Genomic DNA, 19,996 nt, shown 5'->3' on the forward strand with positions numbered 1-19,996 from the left:
CGTCGTCGTTTGTGTTATTGTGACATCGTAAGGTTGAGTGTACATGTATGATGATGATCTTGTAAGTGCTTAAAGGATTGAGGCTGCCTTCAAGCCGCGCACGACGGTTGGCCTCGGGTCGATATGGCTCGTGTTCGTCGTCATTGTACTAGAGGTTAACGTTCTCTGTACTCCTAGCCTCAGACACGCAAGTAGGTACGTTACGTGCTTCGCATTCATCAGCTTTGTGCAGCCTATCCGCCGTTTCATCCCTGAACCTTGAGCGCGCCCGCAAAGACCTTGCCTCCCGCGACAGGGCGGGAAAGCTTGTTCGCGCCTGTGAAGAAGGATACCAGTTAGCTTCTATCGTTCTCGCTCGCCCTGAGACTGAAAATGTGTACCTGCTTCGACGACGAACGTTGCGCTCGCGAACGCGTCCAAGTTCGCGTTGCCTGAAGAAGCCGTCAGCGTCATATTCCCTGAGAAGGACATGCAGTGCTCACTGATATTGCGCATCGCGTAGTACGTCGCGGTCGCGGTAGTCGTGTTCAGCGTGAGCGTGAAGAAGCCGCGGTACGAGCCTTCGCTCCACTGCAGGTCCTCGTTGATCTGCACGTAGTTTTGCGAGATCACGTCCGCCGCGGCGGGCTGGATGTTCGTTCCGAACGCGGACCCGGAGGTCACGGCCGTGCCAGCGAACTCAACGCCGATCGCGCCCTTCCCGGTAATGGGGTCGTACCTGCGTGGAGGCGTGAGTGTGGTATGAGAACGTCGCGGGGAGAGGTACGACGTACGTGACGGTGTCGTTGGGATCTGGGGATATTTGTGGCCGCAGTGAGCGATGATCTGGTGTATTGCGAACGTCATGGATCACTTACGAGCTAGATCGCTGACCCAGTTCGCGTGCGAGTCGCCGGAGAGGATGAGAGTGTTGCTGATCTTGTTATCGTACAGGTGGTTGAGCACCCGAGCGCGGTTGGCGCGGTAGCCATCCCAAGCGTCCTGCAAATCATTTCATGAGATCATGACGCGGCGAACAAATTGTACGACGGCGAGGCACTTACGACGTCAACTGTTTCGTACCGAGAAAGCATGTTAACCTTGCCAGCTACGTGCCCCAATTGAGCTCCACTTACACCCAGAGGTCTCGTTCAACTGAGTGAAGACGATTTGCTGACTGGAGGACGCATATCAGTATCGCATACGCACACCCACAGCCAGATAGCATACCCCACAACGCGCCAGATGGCGCCACGCTGTTTCGAGGCCGCAAGCGTGTTGAAGAACCCTGCGACACGTAAGTATATGCCCTCAATACGCAAACCCTTGAACACTACGTACAGCTCTCCTGGCTGGGGCCCATGAGCGAGCGATCCGTCTCGTCGGCGATGGAATCAATGACTGTAGATATAGGTGAGCATGGTCTTCTCGAGCGTGAAGCGGTGTATCTTACATTCTGTAGACCAGTCGTATTGTTTCATTAATACTGCAAACACTTGCTTGCCAATGCTTGCTTACCAGTGTTGTAGTACAGCTAGAAAGAGAGCACAGTCAGCGATGCGTCATGTCGGCCCGCGCCCATGAACGTACGTCAGTGATATCGCGATCGTATTGACCTGCACATAGTCAGTTACTCGTTCGTTCTCGAAGCTACGCACTCACGAGTGTCGAGCATGGTCAGGTCCTGCAGACACATAAGCAATGGATTGATAGGGTGATGCATGGATGCCGCTCACCAAGAGCTTGCCGATCTGGAAGTTACGCCAGATACGAAGCTTGTCATCCGGGTCAACCTGGCGAATAGGCATCCACTCATGGTACGCTCGAACGGCGGCGAGCTTCCTGTCCGTGAAGCAGGCACCCGACGGAGAAAAGCTGCAACCAACGGCGGAGTCGTTGCTGTTGGCGGTTCCCGCCTTCCAGGACTGATCCGCAACCTCGTGGTCGTCCTGAGGAGCTGTCAGCTTCGCGTGAAGAGAGGCGAGATCGCGATACTCACCCTAGACGCAGTCAAAGTAAGGTCAGGACAGTACGAAACGATAGTTGAGTGAGACACTCACCAAACAGAGATCCATGGCGCCTTGACGTGTGCATCGCGCAAGCTGACGTCGGTCCTGTACTGGTTTAAGCGCAGACGGTAGTCCGCGATAGTCGCTAGCTCTCTGCCGAGCGTTTTGCGCCCAATCTTTGCACTACAGTCGATTGTTAGTTCCCTGGCGTAACATAGGGGATGCATTATCCAACGTACCCGCTCCCAAGGGACTCGTAGATCTGATGTTGCGATCGATAAGCAGTTAAGATACAGAAGCAAGACCACATACGTAGTCACCGAGGTGCACGAAGATGTCGGCAGAAGTGTTGTGAGCAGCTACTCCGTATGCATTGAAGTAACCTATCGGGAAAGCCGTGATTAAGCTGTGCAGTAATAATGTAAATCAACGTACCGGCTTGGTATTGAGAGCAGCTGAAGACAGCTAATTCGAGCGGTTTCCCCCCGTTGACGAGGTGTGCAGGAGCTATGGCGCACGGACTATCAGCTTACCACTGCTCCATAGTTGAGCGTTGGAGCCTACTCACTGTCCGGGGTAGAGATCGTCCTGGTTGCACCGACCGGGCTGACAGTCTTCGGGTTCGTGCAGTCTGCGAACTGGAACCAGTACTTTGTGTCGGGCTTCAAGTTCGTCGCTTCGACCTTGAGGGTGAAGTCGACGTCGTAGCTCGTGAAGGCGTCGCCCGAGTCGACGGGGCGCCCGGATAGTTGGGCGTTGTTGAAGATCTTGAAAGAGACACAAACAGGAATGCTAACGTCCGAAGGAAGGGCGGTGCCAGTAGGGACCGCACGCGTCCAGAGCAGGACGGAGTCGTGGAAGGGATCGCCCTATGATATCATCAGCGAGGGTCTGCGACCTGCGTTGCATCAAGGCGTACACTGGCAACTAAGTCAAAAGAGTCAGTGCCATGGCTCGGCATTCCAGACGTCGACGACTTACCCGAGTGAGTGAAGTTAATGCCGCCGTTGTAGATCCACGGGCTCTAGATGGTCGATTATTTGAGCTAGCCTTAGCGGAACGGCTCGATCATTACTCACGCTACTGAAGTCACCACCGTAGAAGGTGGGGTAATGCTCATCCTTGAATCCGTCCGAGCTCTCGGTGTCGGACAGCTGCCTCTTCGCGTACGCGATACCACGGGCGTGTAGGGACCGAGTATTGTGGGACAGCTTTTACACCCGAGATCAGCGTCAGCACACCCTCGAAGGTCCGCAACCATGATTTAAGTGCTTACGTGCGGCGCGTCCACGAAGGGCGAAGAGTAGGCCAAGTTGCGATCGAACAACTCAGTCGCGCCCGCGACGACACATAGTGCGAAGCCTGTAAACAGCGCAGAAATCATCCTGGCTAGAACTTGTCGCCTGAAGGGACGCATCAACCAGACGTAACGCGCCCGATTTTATGGGCATCGCGAAGATGAACGTGTACCACCGACGGAGGCGTCACTCCACAAGGTAGCATGCGGTTGTAGTCTGATAGGGATACAGAAGCATGTCGTAACACCAGTCGAGGCTCGCTGCACCGCGCACGTTCGCCGGGCTGCGCAAGCGATTGGCAGTACCCGCTACGGGGAGGCGCGCCGAGACTGCAGCTGACGGTGCCAACGTAAGAGGGCACGGTCCGCGGGAGGTGGAGTTCCTCTTCATAGCTTCGTCGGTCAGAGGGGCGTCATGCACGTGGACAGCAACGTACGTACCGTTATTGCCGTTCTATCTCACGCCGTCCAGGCCATGCTCTAGATGATCGTCATATGCAAAGAAGTATAGATCATCGAGCTGGGGTGGCAGGCGTGCACTAGATGCTCAGACGCTCTACAAGCATTGGGCTGGTGAGGCAAGTGGACTCAGTTCGCTGGCTCGAGATGGACTCACACGACATTCTGGTGCAGCGGGAACAATACTGTGGCTAATAACAAGGAATTGTCAATCCAGAGCGAGCAAGGGACACACCAGAGACGTAGGACTGCTCCCTTGCAGAGGTTCCTAAACCGTATCAAACGGGGAACCATTAGACTACATACCGCATTCACTTCGGCTGCTCTTTAGTGCGCTTGAAGGCTTCCCCCGCGGTGACCGGCGAAGAACTGGGCAACTGAACTGAACCTTGATAAAACATGAAGGATCGCCGATAGACTGAACGCGGACACCACAAGTTTATAACTTGAAGCACAGATCGGTCCTTCGTAACATTAGCTTCCGCCGCGTTCTTTCCCCTCCAACCGCCGTTGTGTAGCCGTTGGTCGCGTGCACGTTCACCCTTGAACCTTGAGGACGCCTGCGTTGACTCGGCCACTAGCAACAGGGCGAGACAATCTGTTTTCGCCTATTGGTAGGTGCGATTGGCGTCAGTTCGCCCTCCAGTGTCGACGCAGAGCAACACCAACGAGTGTGGAGCTTACCTGACTTGACGACGAAAGTCGCGCTAGCGAACGCATCGAGGTTGGCGGAACCTACAGCAATACTCTGTCAGCCCGCGTACATCCGCGGTCTCAAAAGTGCAACACTCACTGACGTTCCGCATAGCGTAGTACGTCGCGGTGGCAGTCGTTGTATTGAGGGTGAGCGTAAAGAAGCCACGGTACGAGCCTTCGCTCCACTGCAGGTCCACGTTATCTCGCACGTAGTTGCGCGAGATATCGTTAGCGGCATCCGGCAGAATACCAGCACCAAAGGTAGACGTAGACGACACTGCTGTGCCCGCAAATTCGACACCGATAGCGCCATGCCCGGTGAGGCAGTTGTATCTGAAGGTGCATTAGACTCGTTCGGGGCAGGAGTGATATACGGCATGGAAATATTACGTGATGGTGTCATTGGGGCCTGTGACATGTACACATCAGCATCGTCCTGCGTTTGGAGCGATGGTGCTTACGGGCGAGGTCGCTGGCCCAATTGGCGTGTGAATCACCTGCCAGGATGATCGTGTTGGTGATCTCGTTGTCGTAGAGGTAGTCGAGAACGCGGTTGCGGTTGGCGCGGTAGCCATCCCAGGCATCCTGTCGAGATGTGAGGTCCTTTAAAACATACTATCGAGGCATATTATGTCCGCTCACGACGTCAACTGATGAAACAAACCATGACATTCAGACAAACCGGCGACAAGAGAAGATCGTCGACTTACAGCCTGTCGTCAGATCAATTTGCGAGAATACGATTTGTTGGCTTTAGACGTCGTATCAGTACCACGTCTGTGATGAAGGTGTTGTTGCCATACCCAACGATGCGCCAGATAGCACCCCGCTGCTTGGAGGCTGACAATGTGTTGTAGAACCCTTCGTATCCGCACAATATGAACAAAATGAACGGAGAAGTACGGTCATTGTACTCACAAGCCTCCTGAGGTGCCCCCATAAGCGAGCGATCCTTTTCGTCGGCGATCGAGTCAATGACTACATTGTTAATATGAACGGGACATCGATGAGAGCAGAGAAGGTCACACTCACACTCTAAGCAGGGGGTAGCATGTTGAGTGAATAGTAAGTACATAATTTCGCAGGAACGTCACCCACCAGTGTTGTAATACAGCTTAAAACAGAAGTCAGCTCCACCATTCAGATATCCTGTAACACCATATCGATACTCACATCCGTGATATCACGATCGTATTGACCTGTGAAAGCTCAAAATCCGATTCAAAGCGTATGACATACGCGCAAGACGACTGACGGGTATCAAGCATAGTGAGATCCTGAAGGCCACGTCAACGAATTTCTCGCAGACATCGTGGCTCATCGAACGACATACCAATAGCTTGCCGATCTGGAAGTTACGCCACACGCGGAGCTTGTCGTCCGGGTCGACCTGCCTGATGGGCATCCATTCGTGGTAGGCTCTGACGGCGGCGAGCTTCCGGTCGGTGAAGCACGCGCCAGAAGGGGAGAAGCTACAGCCGACAGCGGTGTCGTTGCTGTCGGCTGTGCCAGCCTTCCAAGCTTGGTCTGCGACTTCATGGTCATCCTGTAGGGCCGCATGATGATCCGTTAGGCAAAACTTTTAAAGATGGGCATTGACCTCGTACATACCCTGGACGAGGAAGAGAGGATCAGAAGGCTATTTACGAATACATAAGCTCTTCATCACTCACCATACAGTAATCCAAGGTGCATTCTGGTGTGCAAACACTAAGCTGACGTCAGTCCTGTACTGGCTCAACCGCCCCCGGTAATCTTCAATCGTCGCCAACTCCCGTCCAAGAGTCTCGCGTCCGATAGCAGCTCTAATGCGCAGAAAGTTAAATCAGCCTAACGTATGTTGGAAGAGCAAGACGAATTTGCGCCTTACCCGTCACCCAAGGACTCGTAGATCTGAAAAGTTGAGTCTATAAGCTTGCACACCGTCGCGACCGCATACGACATACATAGTCACCGAGATGCACCAAAATATCCGTGGAGGTATTGTGAGCAGCGACACCATACGCGTTGAAGTAGCCTATTCCCCACCTGTTCTAAGCATGTGCGGCAAATGGGTGGTAGATAACGATATGCATACCGTCTTGATACCGCGCGCAACTGAACACGGCGAGTGTGAGAGGCTTGCCGCCGTTGACCAAGTGCGCAGGGGCTACCACGAGAGCTCGACAGTCAAATCCCGCCACTACCGACGAGGAACCACTCACTATCGGGCCTGGAGAGGGTCCGAGTCCTCCCTACCGGACTGACCGACTTCGGGTCCGTGCAATCGGCGAACTGGAACCAGTACGTTGTATCGGGCTTGAGGTTTGTAGCTTCCACTTTGAGCGTGAAATCGACGTCGTAGCTTGTGAACGCGTCGCCCGCATCGAGAGGGTGTCCACGCAGCTCCGGGTTGTCGAAGATCTTGAAGGAGACGCAGAGGGGGATACTTTCTTCTGGGTGGCCCAGCGGAGCGGCGCGTGTCCAAAGTAAGACGGAGTCATCCAGAGGATCGCCCTGAGTATGAGTTGGGATATGAGTCTTATTCGCAAATATGTTTTAGAGTGCGTACGCTGGCCACTGAGTGAGTGAAATTGATACCGCCGTTGTAGATAAATGGGCTCTGTGGAAGGGGTGAACGAACGGCGCAGCGGCTGGAAGGAGATCGCACACATACATTGCTAAAGTCACCGCCATAGAACGTCGGATAATGCCCGTCCTTGAACCCGTCCGAACTCTGCGTGTCCGCGAGCTGCCTCTTCACGAAGGCGAGGTGGCGGGCCTGAAGGGAGCGTGTATCGTGCGACAACTGCATAGAACGAGGGTGAGTGCGCAGCTACCAGGTCTCCGGCCAGGTCTCTGTAAGACGACCACTCACCTGCGGGGTCTTCACGAAAGGCGACGAATACGCCAAGTTGCGATCGAACAGTGCAGTCGCGCTCACCAATACACCTGCAAATATCCCTATAGCCAATCTCTGGAACAGCATAGCTGCTTGTGTGCGGGAGTGCACAGTACGGACGGAGGGTGTAATGGAGCACTATAGGCTCGGACCCCCGTTGACAGCGTGGTACCGAAAGGAAGCAGTAGGGGCACGTCCCACCGCCGGAACGGAGACGCTATCTCCCTCAGTCCCTCGCAAGCACGTTCGTTCGCAATGCATGCCATTGGCGACCGAACGCCCCCCCCCCCCCGCCTGCAGAAATTGACCTGTCAAACATGGAGCAACAGGAATAGCCAAAGAGGCTTCGGAAAGGAGAGCGTCGCCTCGCAGATGGATAGCTTCTCTTACGTGTAGCACCAAGGTCGTCCGCAACTCTCCCCAGTAATCGCTCGCCGGGAGGATGGCCCGGACCTAGACCGTCAGAGATAGAAGCCAAAAGTATAACCAGAAACGAAGACATGCTGCTAATTTGAGAATTGAGCGGTCCGATACAGTGAAAGACTCGAAAACCACTCACGCGACCAGATAGCACAATAAGTTGAGACGTTCTTACGGGTTGGACTTGCACCGGTTCCGTGCTGCAAAATGATCGAAGTACATCCTGGAGTCTTGCATAGTGATAGTACAGCAGCATACAACGCGCGCTATCGTACATGATGCAGATCTGTGCCATTGACACATCCCTGAGGATTGCATGAGACCATTAGCGCAGAAAACCACATGGAAGACTCCACTACTCACGGGATTCTTATGCATTTTCGTTCTCGACAAAGCCAGCGTGTTTACAGCTTGGCCTTATACACCGGCACTCCGCGATTGAAGTCGAACGAAACGCCCTCCTCCGCTTCGAGCAGCTGGAAGCGGGACAGGCCATTGAAGTAGCCAGCGTACATCGTGCCGACGACCCCGTGCGTCAGGGCCGCCTGCTTTGGCGGTATCTTCCGCGTCTTGCGGCCCGGGCCCGCAGCCGCGGCGTCGGCGGCGAGCTGCACCTGGCACGACTTCTCGAGGGACACGAAGAAGTGGAGCGTCGCTTCGATGTTAGTCGTGGCCACCAGCAGGCCGTGGTTCTACACCGTAACGTGAGTGTCCGCGTAGCGCATGCCGTCGGCCAACGCAGCTGACCTGCAAGATAACGGCCTGCATACGATGTCAGAGTGGTATAGCGCGGCTTCATGAAGCAAGAATATATACCTTCTTATTCCCAAGCGCCTTCGCGATATTCTCCCCCTCCTCTTCGCTCAATACCACCCCGCCGTACTGGTCATACACTCCATGGTCCTAAGAAAGAAGGTTCGCGCTATCAATATCAACGAAGCCCGATATGCCCGCATGCCCCTCACCTCGTAGAACGCACAGCTGTCCTGCGTGGTTATATCGAGCTCCTTGCCGAGGGTAGAGAAGGCGCGCCCGAAGACAGAGTGGGAATGGGCAGCGCAGTTCACGTCCGGGCGCTTGGCGTGCACGGTCGAGTGTATCATGAATGCAGCCCTGTTGAGCAGCGTGTTGGGACCGGACTCAGCGAATTGGACGTTGGCATGGTGGTCCACGAGCAGGAGGTCCTCCGGTTGGATCAGCGAGAAGTGTTTCCCCTATGCGAGCGCGTGAGTGGTGCGAAGACCGAAGAGTAAATATAAAGGTGCGTACGAAAGGATTGACCCAGAAGCAGTCAGGGCGAATTGAGTCCTGGGGCAACCCGTAAGTGTACTGTGACTAAATGCACGCATCGTCGCGTGCTGCTCACCCGGACAGTGATGTGGCCCGCGACGCCTTCATCGTACCCGAGTTTACCTGATATCATGACACTGAATGAGGCAAATATCTCCTTGCAGCACAAAGCGAGCGCAAAAGCTGACCGAAGATCCTGAAGGCCTGTGCAAGACGGAACTTGATGTACTCGCGCTCCCTCTGCTTGGACGTAAACTTGGGAGGAAGCGGCAGGTCGCCAATGGCAGAGGCGTGGCTTGCCCCCTCATACGGCGCCAAAGGGATCTCGACTGAGGGGAGAGGCATGGCGACGTATAGAGCAGATACGATTGGGAGCAGGGGTGCTGCGTTCGCAGCACAAGATGCAGTAGGCTCTATATACCATGTCGGTAGCCCGGCACGTTCATCGTCATCGCGGTCGCCGATAGACGTAGAAAAAGTCAATCGCGAGACCAAGTCAAGGGCATCAGCTGGTCTTGCGCATATATTTGCGTGTGCGATGAGAGAAAGAAGAGGTCATGAGAGGAGGAAGAAAGGCGACGCCCCCAGTTGCCGCGACCAAGCCGGCGTAAGCGCCCAGCGTCTCGTCGCGGTCGTACACGTGCACCAAACGTGCACGCGACGCGACCGCTTCTGCCACAGACGCGACGCGTCGCGTGGCCACTGATCCACGGAACTCGTTTAGTCTCCTCGTCCATAATATTTTTTGCTTCGTGCTCCGAGGTATCCTTCATGCACTCACAGGCTAACTCACGTTCATCCAGTCTGGAAGCTGTCATTTATCGGTGATGTGCCAAGGACACGCTCCTGAACCAGACACTGATACATAGTAGTAACAATATTTTCCTTTACAAACGGCTACCTCTACTCGTATCAACAGGTTATACACGCAATCAACGATTCCATCGTCCCACGGCGACGTCGTACACTCCAAGAAATACCCTGCACGAAACGGGAGATCACTTCAAGGTTTGGCCACCTTCACGACCTCCCCGCGTTCGAAGTCGAACTTCTCCCCCTCCAGGTGCTCCAGCAGCTCGAAGTGAGGGCGCCCACTGAACCAGCCTCCATAGTTGGACCCGGTCACCTTGTACACCGCCGCAGCCTCCGCGGCCGGGATTTCGATCGGCTTGCGCCCGGTACCAGCCGCCGCGGCCTCAGCAGCAAGCTGGACCTGGCACGACTTCTCCATCGTCATGAAGAAATGCACCGTCGCTTCGATGCTGTCCGTGGCGACGAGGAGGCCGTGGTTCTGCCGCCCGACGTCAGTATATCAAACCCTGTCAGCTTCGGCCGCCGACGCTCACCTGCAAAATCGCAGCCTACATGACATATCAGCGGATGCCAACACAACGATAACGAAAGCCCTACCTTCTTCTTTCCCAACGCCTTCGCGATGTGCTCGCCCTCCTCCTCGCCCAAGACGAGCCCGCCGTACTGGTCATAGAGGGCGTGGTCCTGTCCAGCAAGGTTTCATCAGTCGCCGCAAGAACCGCGGGCACAGCGCTCATCCTCCGTGGGGCGCGGACCGACCTCGTAGAACGCGCAGCTGTCCTGTGTGATCATCGAGAGCTCCTTGCCCAGCGTCGAGAACGCGCGGCCGTAGATCGAATGCGAGTGCGCGGCGCAGTGCACGTCCGGGCGCGCCTCGTGGATGGCGCCGTGGATCATGAAGGCCGCCTTGTTGAGCAGCACGTTCGGGCCCGACTCCTCGACTTGCACCTCAGCGCCGTGGTTGACGAGGATGAGGTCCTCGGGCTGGATCATCGAGAAGTGCTTGCCCTGCCGAGGGTCGTGTGAGTAGGTTTCTATTGCGCATATAGGGTGAAGCGACATACGAATGGGTTCACCCAGAAGCAGTCCGTACGGATGCTGTCCTGTAACGCTTATGAGTCTACGCGCTCCGACGGTCGTCGGCGGGTGTTCAGCGTACCCGGACGGTAATGTGCCCTGCAACACCTTCATCGTAGCCAAGCTTCCCTGTAGACGAGCTGTAGTGAGCCGGCAAGAATCTTTGCGAGAGGGGTGCAGTACTCACCGAAAAGTCTGTACGCCTGAGCGAGGCGGAACTTGAGGAACGCTCGCTCATGCTCCTTCGACGCGAGCTTTGGGGGCATCGGCGGAGCACCGACAGCCACGTCGCGGCTACGCCCCATGTACTTTGAGTTCTCAGGCATCGCAGTGTGGTAGGTAAAGCTGGACAGAGGATGAGTAGATGGTGGAAGCTCCTAACAACCTGGGGCGTCTTAAACCGGAGAGCTGGGAAGTTTATAGCTTCGCCCGGCAACTTACCTTGCCTGCCGTGCGCCGGTTCCGAGTTCGAAGACGCTGCACCCGGAAACAACAGCTACATCGAGGGTCACCTGGTAAAAGACCGAACAATGTCTGGCCAGCACTGTCATGTGGTACGGCCGATACGCCAGTGTCCCTGGTGCGGCCGGCGGCCTTGACAGTGCTGAGCGCTGAGCGCTAAACAATCTACACACCCGGTCACCTCTTCCGGGCGCAACACACAAGCACTGCAGGTACGTCCAAAGCTGTGTTCGAATTCTGAATCTGAACAGCGTCAAAGCAAGCCACTTGAAAAAATGCGCGACTTGGGTGGCACGGGCTAGCGGCAACACAGGAAGAGGAGACAAATATGGCTGAATAGAGTAAGCCAACATACAGTAGGGCCACTGAATAGGACGCGTCGTAATGTATCGGACCTGAACGTAAAACGCAGATTGTCACAGATAGTCTTCGTACTCGCGGAAGCCGTAGTAACGGCGCCCTCGAGTGGGGCCTTGGTAGTCTAGTCCATTACATTAATATGCGGGGCTAGTGATGGTGTAAAATGGGACCTACAGGAACTGGTGTCACGAGCTGGGCTCACACCAGCAACGCTGGCTAGGTTGATGTAACCCTCTGCAGAGCGGCCCGCGGCTTTGCTTGCTCCAGCTGCGACAGGAGCGACCCACTTAGCCCTGCAGAAGACACATGTCGCGGCGCCCTTGGCCGTGTTGGCCCCTGTATCATTTGCGTGTGAGCCTGATATCTACTGCTTTCACCATGCGCCAACACTCACACTGCTGGAAGCATTCCTTGTGCAGTCCGTTGCCACATTCCTCGCAGAACGATAGCAGCGTCTCTGCAACGCCGTGCATGTTCTCGTAACAGATGGGGCAGTCATCTTCTTTCTCAGGCAGGCGTTTCTTCCCACCTTTCTGTGAACCGGAGGGAATGGCCTTTCCTGTAGCCAGGGCGTACGCATTGCGGATGCGTTCATGAGCAATAGCAGCGGGCGCTTGGGGTGCCTCAGCGAATATCTCCTCTAGCTCGGAGGTCAGGAGTGCCCTGTAAACTCGTGAGCAGCCGATGTATATGTTGCATTTGGGGCACTCACTTCTGGTACCAGTACCCAGACTTCTGTGTGACCTGGAGGACTAAGTCGACAAATGAAACATCAGTATACCGGTCCACTATTGGAAATCGAGTATTATTTCATACCTTTGAGGAAGATGAAGAGCTGGGCGAAAGCGTTAGCGCGGGCTTTTTCAGACAGAGCAGCAGTGACTTACAATGTGCTTGCAGTGGTTGCCTTTCATCGCATCAGGGCCTGCAGAACGGTCAATCGACGGACTTTGGGGGAGACAGATCCAACAGAACTCACAGGTACAGGACGGCTTCTTGTCAATTACCACCGTGTACACCTGCATTGTCAAGTATGAGCCACCGCCACAAGGGTTGGGGCCAGGTATGCCTCAGCGTACTAACATTGCCCGTAGAGCCCAGCACGCTGAACTCCTCCTTGAGCTCAGTTCCTTGTCGGCGCCTGTCAATCATGAAGAACCTGGCGCGCGTGGGTTAGCGTTGGGAGACCCGCTACGCTAAACATAATATAACGGGCCTTTGTTGCATGACTCTCTCGACGCGTTCTATGATGTTCTTCGGACACGCCTTCTTGAACATGGCGCCGCGCTTCTCGGGCACGGGCGCGTCGGGGTCCTTCGCCTTGCGCTGCCTCTTCGCTGCCGGTTTCGACGCGACCGGGGGGTTGCTCTCGGAAGGGCCAGGCACAGCAGCGGCAGGATAACTTGAGGCATAGGTGTAAGTCGAGTAGCCGCTGTACGGGTCGTCTACCGCCTTTCTCTTGCGCGGAGGCATCGCGGACGCGATTGAAGACGGGTACAGAGTGTGGCGAGGGCGCGTTCAGAAGGATGCGGATCAAGGTGAAGCGCGCTCCGCGAATTGAGAACGCGCATCGCGTTGTGCTTGGTTTCCCACGACATGTTGCCACAGCTCATCTCCTCCTCCTTCGGCTGGGTCAGAGACCAAGCGTCCGCCAAAGCGGAGGACGCCCTGATATCTATTCTATCGGCGGGACCAATACCGCAGCACGTCGCGTTTATCCTCGATGGGAACAGGCGGTATGCACGTAGCAAAGGAATGCAGGTCAAGCAGGGCCACACCGATGGCTTCTACACTCTCCGAAGGGTACGCCCGCTCCATCGACCTCTGGGTGTGCTCTAATCAACGCGTTCGTAGATGCTTGAAATATGCATCAAGCTGAACGTGCGTTGCGTGAGCGCTTACGCGTTCTCTATCGAGAACTTCAAGCGGTCCCCGGAGGAAGTGACCGCGCTCATGGATCTAGCTGAGGACAAGCTGCTCGAGTTATGCCAACAAGGGTGTGTCTGTACGGCCGCCGTGACCTCCAACCGTGCTAAACCTCCGTAGAGACATCCTTGACAGGTATGGCATCCGCCTTGTCGTCGTCGGCAACAGGGATATGCTGCCAGAGAGGGTTCTCGCTGCTGCAGAAAAGGCCGAGAGCCTCACCAAAAACAATAATAGGTACGACCTCGTTATGCTGTACGTGTTCGGTAAGTTCACACCAATATTAGGGCTGTCTTCAACCTCTGCATGCCGTACACGTCCCGCGACGAAATCACCACTGCGGTGCATAAAGTAATACAAGCGCGTCTGGATGGTGCCGATGACACGTATGCAATTTCTCTCTATGACTATATCCACTCACCAACGCTTTTGCACAGAGAGATCACAGAGGACGACATCGAGGCTCACCTCATGACGTCCATTGCAGGGAGTCCACCTTTGGACATCCTTGTCCGCAGCAGCGGCGTTAAACGATTGAGCGACTACATGCTCTGGCAGGTATGGCACACGGTGTCTGCAACTGTTGGCGTCGTGCTGACCACTGCAATATAGTGCTCTGAAGATACGCAGCTGCAGTTCTCATCCACGTATTGGCCCGAGTTCGGCTTGCTGGACTTCATGCCCATCATCCTGGACTACCAGCGGAAAGTCTGGTCCAAACCCCCGCAGTGACATTTCCTCTCTGCCTTCCTTCAGACTAACTTATTATGTTTCTTCTTGTGATACCTGGGTTTTTGATTGTTGGAATGGGCCGGAACATGATAATAGCCGTGTGCGGGATATGTCTACACATATGTACAGATGCATCAGTCACGGGTCACGGGGCAGAAAAGCGAGAGCGATAGTAGCTACAATTATAACGGACGAATGCAGGAGGGGAAGCGGAGCAACAGACCACAAGAGCAACAACAAAGACAAACCAAGATACAGTGCGAGTCCAAGACGTCCGTTCCAACCACCACACCATCGCCGCATCGCTATGAATGCTGCAAGCTCTGCACAGGGGGCGGCGGGGGCGGCATAAACATGCCCGGCTGGTGGTTCGTCATGGTCCCCACCCGCTGTATGAGGCGCATAATCGGCTGGAACGCAGCATAGACCTGCTCGCATATATCCTGCTGCTGCCTCGCCAGCGCCTCGTCCACCCCGCGGCGCACCGCTCCGAGGCCGTCGTGCAACGCGCCACGCAGCTCGGGGCGGAGCAGCGGGATGACGTGCACCGCGAGCTCGTTGGACGTCGGGGCAGGCGGAGGCGGAGGTGGCTCGCGGTTCAGGTACTCTTGCAGCTGCTTGTGAAGGTTTGCGATCTCGACGTGGCTCTCCGCTATACCTTCGGAGAGCGTCTTCCGCTGCTCAGTGAGCTAGAAGGGGCCCTCCAATTAGTCGCCACACGATGAATAGGAGACAGCGAACACGGACTTTATTCATCTGGAGCTGCAACTCTGCCGTTTCTGCAGCAAGCTGGTGATAGGCACGTTTCCTCTCCAGGTTGCGGCCCTTCTCTTCCTCGATCTGCTTCAAAAGTTCTTCGAGACGCGCCTCACGTCCCTCCAGCTCGCGCTCGAGCTGCGCGACCTCCGCCGTCAGCTGCGCTTGTGTCTTCCGTGGCGCCAGAGGCACCTCGCCCTCCTCTGTTGACCTCGACGCGGCTAGGGGCTCGGACGGGAGCACGATGTCCTTCCGGCTTCGCAGAATCGTCGCCACGATGTCGGCCGTGCCCGTAGGAGTCATGCGTAGCTCCTCGATCTGGTGCTCCAAGTCTGTAACTTGATCTTCCAGGCTGTCGACCTGGGAGTTGACTAGTTCAACGCGCGCCTGTGCCTCCTCCATCTCCTTGGCCGTGGCCTCCTCTTCGGCTGCCTTGGCTTCCTCTTCCTCCTGCTTCAACTGTGCAGTCGTGCGCTCGGTCTCCAGACGCTGCTCTACGAGCGGGCGGACCTCATCGATCCACGCCTTGGTGCTGTTCGCCCAGTAATGCCAGTTCTCGATCTCCGGGGGCAGCACGGGGTCCGCTTCCGTAGGAGGGCCGTCGGTTGGGAAAGCAGCGAGCTTTGCCAGACACTCGTCGAATTTTCGCTGCGTCCGACGCAACTTCCCGTCGTGCTCTGCGCGCACGCGTTCGATCTGGGCATGCGCCACCACCATCGACGCGCTGCGGTACCGCGAGGAGCGCTGCATCGCGCGTTGCTTCGCCTGCGTTTCGTTGAGAGTTGCGAGGTCCATGCCCAGCGCGACGGCTTTCGTGAGCAGCCTGAGGGCACGCGGGTGAACATTGGCACGAGAAGCAACTGGAGGATGTACGCACCTTGTAAAGTCTTTCCATTTATCAAGGGAGGTCTTGAGGCGGCCGTCTACCACGGGCGATATGGGCGAGCTCGCCCGAGACGGCACCTTCGAGCCAGCTCGCGACGAAACAGGAATTTCCTCCATGTTGACTTCTCGGAAAAGGTCTTCCACAGGCTCTGGGGGCTCGACGTCCATCCTCTGTGCGGGCGTGTAGTCCGTGAAGGCGAACGGGCTGGGGGACGGAGTCGACCCGCTCGGACCCGCTACAGAAACGGGGGCGGGCACACCCCAGCTAAGGGTGCGCGTCTCCTCTTTGCGGAGCTCTTTCGCTAGTATGCTCTGAGCCGCCTCATCAGAGGGAGACGTCGCGCGGACGCTGGGAACAGCCGTGGTCGAGGTGCTCGTCGCGAGAGACGGCCGTCGACGCGGGTCTGCCGCTGCGACACGCTCCCTCTGTGGGCTGCGATCGGGTGAGCGGGGCGTACGGGGCGTCGCCCATTGGGGCGTAGACGTAACATTTGCGTCCTTTTCCTTCGCGGGGTCGCCCCAGATGGCCGCCTCTGCTGCCTTCTTCTCCTGGTCGGGCGACTGTTGGTCTGTACTTGTGGAAGAGGGATTGCCCCAGCTGCCCGGCGCCGGAGGGGGGGCACCCCAGTCGGCGGGAGGAGCAGATGCGGGCGCTGAGGACGATGCACCCCAGTCAGCACTCGGCGCACCCCAGTCCAGAGCGGGCGCACCCCAATCCAGAGATGGATCGGCCGGGGGAGGAACTGCAGGCGCAGCGCTCGGTCCTGCTTGGTTGGAACCGCCCGCGGCACCAGCAGAATCCCAGCTCTCCCCTCCGAACGACTTTCCCCACCCTGTTGCAGGGTTCGGGTTTTGTTGCGGCGCGTCCGGCCATCCTCCCCCTGACTTCCTTGGCCCGCCCCACCCCGCGTCGCCTCCACCACTAGGGGGGCCATCCCAGCCGCCGCGGCCACGCCCCGCGCCGTCTGCGCCTCCCCTACCACCCCTTCCCCTACCGCGCGGGCCGCTAGGCATATACGGTCTTGGTTGCTGCGCGTGTCGCCACTCTGGCGAGCTCGGATGGATAAAATGGCAATTTGGGCCTATGGGACAGCCCTTTCCGTACGGGTGCCCGTTGTCGTCGTAGTGCTGCGCGGTGGCTGGTGAGCGGGCGTCCTGGACGTCGCGGTGCGGCTGGGGGGCGTGCGCAGAGCTCGAGGGTAGCGGGACTCACCCGGCAGCGTATAGCCATTTTCGGAGGCCCGGCGAGTGTGCAGGGTCGCTAGCTTGGCCGTGACAGTGGCGGACGGGGAGGTCTCCCGCGAAAGGGTGGTCGGGCGGCGGGATGAGAAACGTGTGCTACGGTAGACTTCGCCGTGTCTTCTGAGGCGTGCACCGTCGAGGGGGGTGGTATAAGCGGACACACAGATAGACAACGAGCGGGAATCCCAGGAGCTGCACGTCGGCACTGGTGCAAGCAGTCGTAGGTTGGGGGCGTGCACAACGAGCCGCGCGACGGTCAGGCGCGGTACCAAGCAGATTCATGCTGCACGATCTCGATCAACCGAAACGTTATCGAGATCTCACTCTGTCCGCCCGCGATTTTGGATATCACTTGTTGGTCTCCCACTGGCAGACCTTTCGTACTCTTTTGGAGGATCCGAGGGGAGGAAGCACTAGATATCACTACATTTTCCACTTTTATGCACACAGCAAGAACTTGAAATCCCTCCATACTTGGGACGTATGTACTCGTGCTCATCCATGCTTGCTGTATCATGTATCCGGCTTTATATGCCACAAAATGACCCGGGCCCAGGGCTGCATACTCAAGAACCACCTATACGCAAAGGTCCAAATTGATGATTCTGCAAGTATCGTAACGGCAATCTTGGCCAACATTTACTCTACACACATTTTCCAGCACTTGTCGCCATCGCCACCAGTTACACAAGCAGAAGAGAAACCGTAAGATGCCATGCTGATTGGACCTCCATCCGAGTCAGTCGTAGTCGTAAGTATGAGGTGGTGATCGGGTGTAGCTAAGCACTAGCTAGTAGGCTGCGCAGCATGCGCGCGTACGGTAAGGGAGGCGGATAGATAGGAGCAGAGGTATCGCAGCGGGTCGTAGGATGGTTCGGGGAGCGAGGGGTAGCAAAAATACAGCAACAGGGGTTCAAATAGTGCCAGCCATCAAAGAAGGGGAATAGAAAGGAAAGCAATAAAAGAGAGAGGACCTCGTACACTCGGGACATGATCGTTCGTCACAGTCGTCAACACATTCCCCTGCGGGACACTTCACCAGCCTCCCCACCACTTCTTCGGGTGCCGCTTCCTAGGACCGCGCATCATCGTCACGGTCGTCTCGACTTCCTCGGGCTCGAAGATCTCCTCTTCGACCACCACCTCGACCGACGTGGTCTTGGGAATGTGTGTCGTAGAGGACGAGCTCACAATGTTGGGAGTCGGCGAAGCGACACGACGAGTGCTGTTGGGGGGAGGAACAGTGACCTGCGAAGGAACCGTGTGGTGTTGGGTGTGGGTGACGGTCCGGGTCTCGGTCGCAATCTCGATGGCGGTCTCAGTGAGAATAATAGGTGGGAGCGGGAGGGCCTGCGAGAGCAAAGCGTGTCAGCGAGCTATTCCAATGCAGTGAGGGGGGTCGTAGTCCAATAGCCTGTCTGCACTCGATGGGAAAGACTGTCACACAGTGACTGTGCGCGATGTGCATCACGTGGGCGCGACTAAAACACGCGTCTCGCACAAGGATCGATGGAGAAGCAAGTGCAGACAGGCTATCAGCATACAAGGACGCGGGGGAACAAGCTGACAAACACCGTGGTCCCCCAAGCCCGGGACGAAGGGAGGGGAGGGGAGGGACAATGGATACGAACTCTACATAAGTGGCAAGCAAAAGATAGAAGAAATTGTCGGCAGAGTTCCCCCTTCGTCTCAGAGCTCGGAGCGGCGCTGCTGGGGTGGAGGCGGGGGTACCTTGGGTTTCCGTCTCGCGCCGCCAGGTGCCAAAGGCGGAGGTGGCTCGTTGTAAATGTACTCTTCCTCAACCGTCTCAGGTTGAACTTCGTTCAGCGCACTAAGATGGCCAAACCAATTAGTACGGAAATATTGCAACGAGTGTGGGACATACACAAGCTGTTCCATGATCCAACCCTCGCGTCTTGAAGCGTCATGCTCGCGGCGGTTGACTTGCTCCTCGCGACGACTGATTTCGCGTTCGCGCTCCGCGATTTTGAGTTCGCGGTCGAGGATGTCCTCAGCACGAATGCGAGCCTGATCCCACCAGCCGGGAGGCGTCAAGGATTCCTCCTTTACGACCTCCTTGATGACGGTCTGGACGGGGGGCGGCGCCTCCGTGACCTTCTCGTAGACGGTAGGGCAAGCAGGGCAGACGAGGGGAGAGGGTGTGGGGGCAATCACGCCGCCTGGAGCACCAGCAAGGATCTCGGCCTCGCGGCGAGCAACTTCGGCCTCACGAACAGCGACGTTGCTCTCGCGAGCAAGCAGGGCTTGAGTGCGCTTCGGTGTAATGATTCCCCAGAAGCCTTGAGCATTGGGCTCCGCACCGGCCGCGGCCGCGGCGGCATTGCTGGCGCTCTGATTTGAGGGCAGAGAAAGCATCACGGCCAGGACGGCCAGAACGAGAGAGAGGACGAGTAGAAGGGTGGTGGATGAGATTGTGCGATGGTGGTGGTGACGAGAGGAGCGTTCGCTACGCTCCCTTTCCCGTTCCCGGTGGGAGGAAGAGGGTTGGGCCATCCTGACGCTGACGGAGTGCGAGGGCGACAAGGACGTGGAAGTAGCGGCTCTGAGTGTGGACGTTATGGTGGGAAACGGAGCGGGGGGATGGGGGTAGCGCTGTTATTGGAATGAAGGAGACGGAATGATCGTCAGAGGGGAGGGGGGAGGGGATAAAAGGGGGAGCGCAGGGAGGAAGGGGAAGAGGTGCAAGGAGCA

General features: G+C 56.8%; 8 protein-coding genes across 8 annotated transcripts; 1 reads left to right on the top strand and 7 right to left on the bottom strand.

Moving 5' to 3' along the window:
• Positions 1-6: 6 nt before the first annotated feature.
• On the bottom strand, positions 7-3,390 carry TRAVEDRAFT_145154 (uncharacterized protein). The gene is made up of 21 exons (XM_008038378.1): positions 3,265-3,390; positions 3,068-3,199; positions 2,970-3,012; positions 2,908-2,915; positions 2,557-2,857; positions 2,424-2,495; positions 2,301-2,371; positions 2,045-2,230; positions 1,716-1,928; positions 1,642-1,663; positions 1,570-1,595; positions 1,498-1,513; positions 1,321-1,383; positions 1,210-1,267; positions 1,116-1,156; positions 1,044-1,051; positions 858-981; positions 774-792; positions 483-718; positions 381-431; positions 7-316 (listed from the first exon to the last, which is right to left on the bottom strand). Exons 1-21 carry the CDS (start codon positions 3,370-3,372, stop codon positions 246-248), a joined length of 1,869 nt encoding a protein of 622 aa, XP_008036569.1. The 5' UTR covers positions 3,373-3,390; the 3' UTR covers positions 7-245.
• Positions 3,391-4,281: 891 nt separating this feature from the next.
• Positions 4,282-7,234, bottom strand: TRAVEDRAFT_35844 (uncharacterized protein; the record flags this gene model as incomplete). The annotated part of the gene is made up of 15 exons (XM_008037987.1): positions 4,282-4,352; positions 4,429-4,479; positions 4,538-4,720; positions 4,902-5,025; positions 5,086-5,090; positions 5,151-5,191; positions 5,244-5,301; positions 5,359-5,418; positions 5,610-5,639; positions 5,696-5,717; positions 5,774-5,986; positions 6,119-6,245; positions 6,364-6,457; positions 6,645-6,936; positions 7,097-7,234. 15 exons carry the CDS (start codon positions 7,232-7,234, stop codon positions 4,282-4,284), a joined length of 1,509 nt encoding a protein of 502 aa, XP_008036178.1.
• A 911-nt stretch (positions 7,235-8,145) lies between these two features.
• Positions 8,146-9,376, bottom strand: TRAVEDRAFT_118839 (arad-like aldolase/epimerase; the record flags this gene model as incomplete). Its single annotated transcript, XM_008038379.1, has 7 exons — positions 8,146-8,433; positions 8,489-8,503; positions 8,558-8,644; positions 8,707-8,955; positions 9,011-9,049; positions 9,108-9,154; positions 9,220-9,376. 7 exons carry the CDS (start codon positions 9,374-9,376, stop codon positions 8,146-8,148), a joined length of 882 nt encoding a protein of 293 aa, XP_008036570.1.
• A 490-nt stretch (positions 9,377-9,866) lies between these two features.
• Positions 9,867-11,295, bottom strand: TRAVEDRAFT_27785 (class II aldolase/adducin domain-containing protein). Its single transcript, XM_008037869.1, has 7 exons — positions 11,109-11,295; positions 11,004-11,050; positions 10,909-10,947; positions 10,604-10,852; positions 10,442-10,528; positions 10,378-10,392; positions 9,867-10,322 (listed from the first exon to the last, which is right to left on the bottom strand). The coding sequence occupies exons 1-7, from the start codon at positions 11,245-11,247 to the stop codon at positions 10,035-10,037; spliced, it is 864 nt and encodes a 287-aa protein (XP_008036060.1). The 5' UTR covers positions 11,248-11,295; the 3' UTR covers positions 9,867-10,034.
• A 409-nt stretch (positions 11,296-11,704) lies between these two features.
• TRAVEDRAFT_57454 (uncharacterized protein) lies at positions 11,705-13,216 on the bottom strand (the record flags this gene model as incomplete). Its single annotated transcript, XM_008038250.1, has 9 exons — positions 11,705-11,864; positions 11,918-12,079; positions 12,138-12,406; positions 12,456-12,495; positions 12,560-12,578; positions 12,631-12,668; positions 12,723-12,762; positions 12,827-12,902; positions 12,960-13,216. The coding sequence occupies 9 exons, from the start codon at positions 13,214-13,216 to the stop codon at positions 11,800-11,802; spliced, it is 966 nt and encodes a 321-aa protein (XP_008036441.1). The 3' UTR covers positions 11,705-11,799.
• Positions 13,217-13,339: 123 nt separating this feature from the next.
• On the top strand, positions 13,340-14,401 carry TRAVEDRAFT_120281 (Di-trans-poly-cis-decaprenylcistransferase; the record flags this gene model as incomplete). Its single annotated transcript, XM_008038380.1, has 6 exons — positions 13,340-13,546; positions 13,598-13,740; positions 13,790-13,906; positions 13,957-14,055; positions 14,107-14,227; positions 14,282-14,401. The coding sequence occupies 6 exons, from the start codon at positions 13,340-13,342 to the stop codon at positions 14,399-14,401; spliced, it is 807 nt and encodes a 268-aa protein (XP_008036571.1).
• Positions 14,402-14,706: 305 nt separating this feature from the next.
• Positions 14,707-17,056, bottom strand: TRAVEDRAFT_45339 (uncharacterized protein; the record flags this gene model as incomplete). Its single annotated transcript, XM_008038051.1, has 3 exons — positions 14,707-15,090; positions 15,149-15,980; positions 16,035-17,056. The coding sequence occupies 3 exons, from the start codon at positions 17,054-17,056 to the stop codon at positions 14,707-14,709; spliced, it is 2,238 nt and encodes a 745-aa protein (XP_008036242.1).
• An 818-nt stretch (positions 17,057-17,874) lies between these two features.
• On the bottom strand, positions 17,875-19,715 carry TRAVEDRAFT_63774 (uncharacterized protein). The gene is made up of 3 exons (XM_008038381.1): positions 19,170-19,715; positions 19,016-19,115; positions 17,875-18,634 (listed from the first exon to the last, which is right to left on the bottom strand). Exons 1-3 carry the CDS (start codon positions 19,658-19,660, stop codon positions 18,320-18,322), a joined length of 906 nt encoding a protein of 301 aa, XP_008036572.1. The 5' UTR covers positions 19,661-19,715; the 3' UTR covers positions 17,875-18,319.
• Positions 19,716-19,996: the final 281 nt, after the last annotated feature.

Source organism: Trametes versicolor, assembly GCF_000271585.1.
Source record: "Trametes versicolor FP-101664 SS1 unplaced genomic scaffold TRAVEscaffold_4, whole genome shotgun sequence".
In the NCBI taxonomy this organism is placed as follows: Eukaryota; Fungi; Basidiomycota; class Agaricomycetes; order Polyporales; family Polyporaceae; genus Trametes; species Trametes versicolor.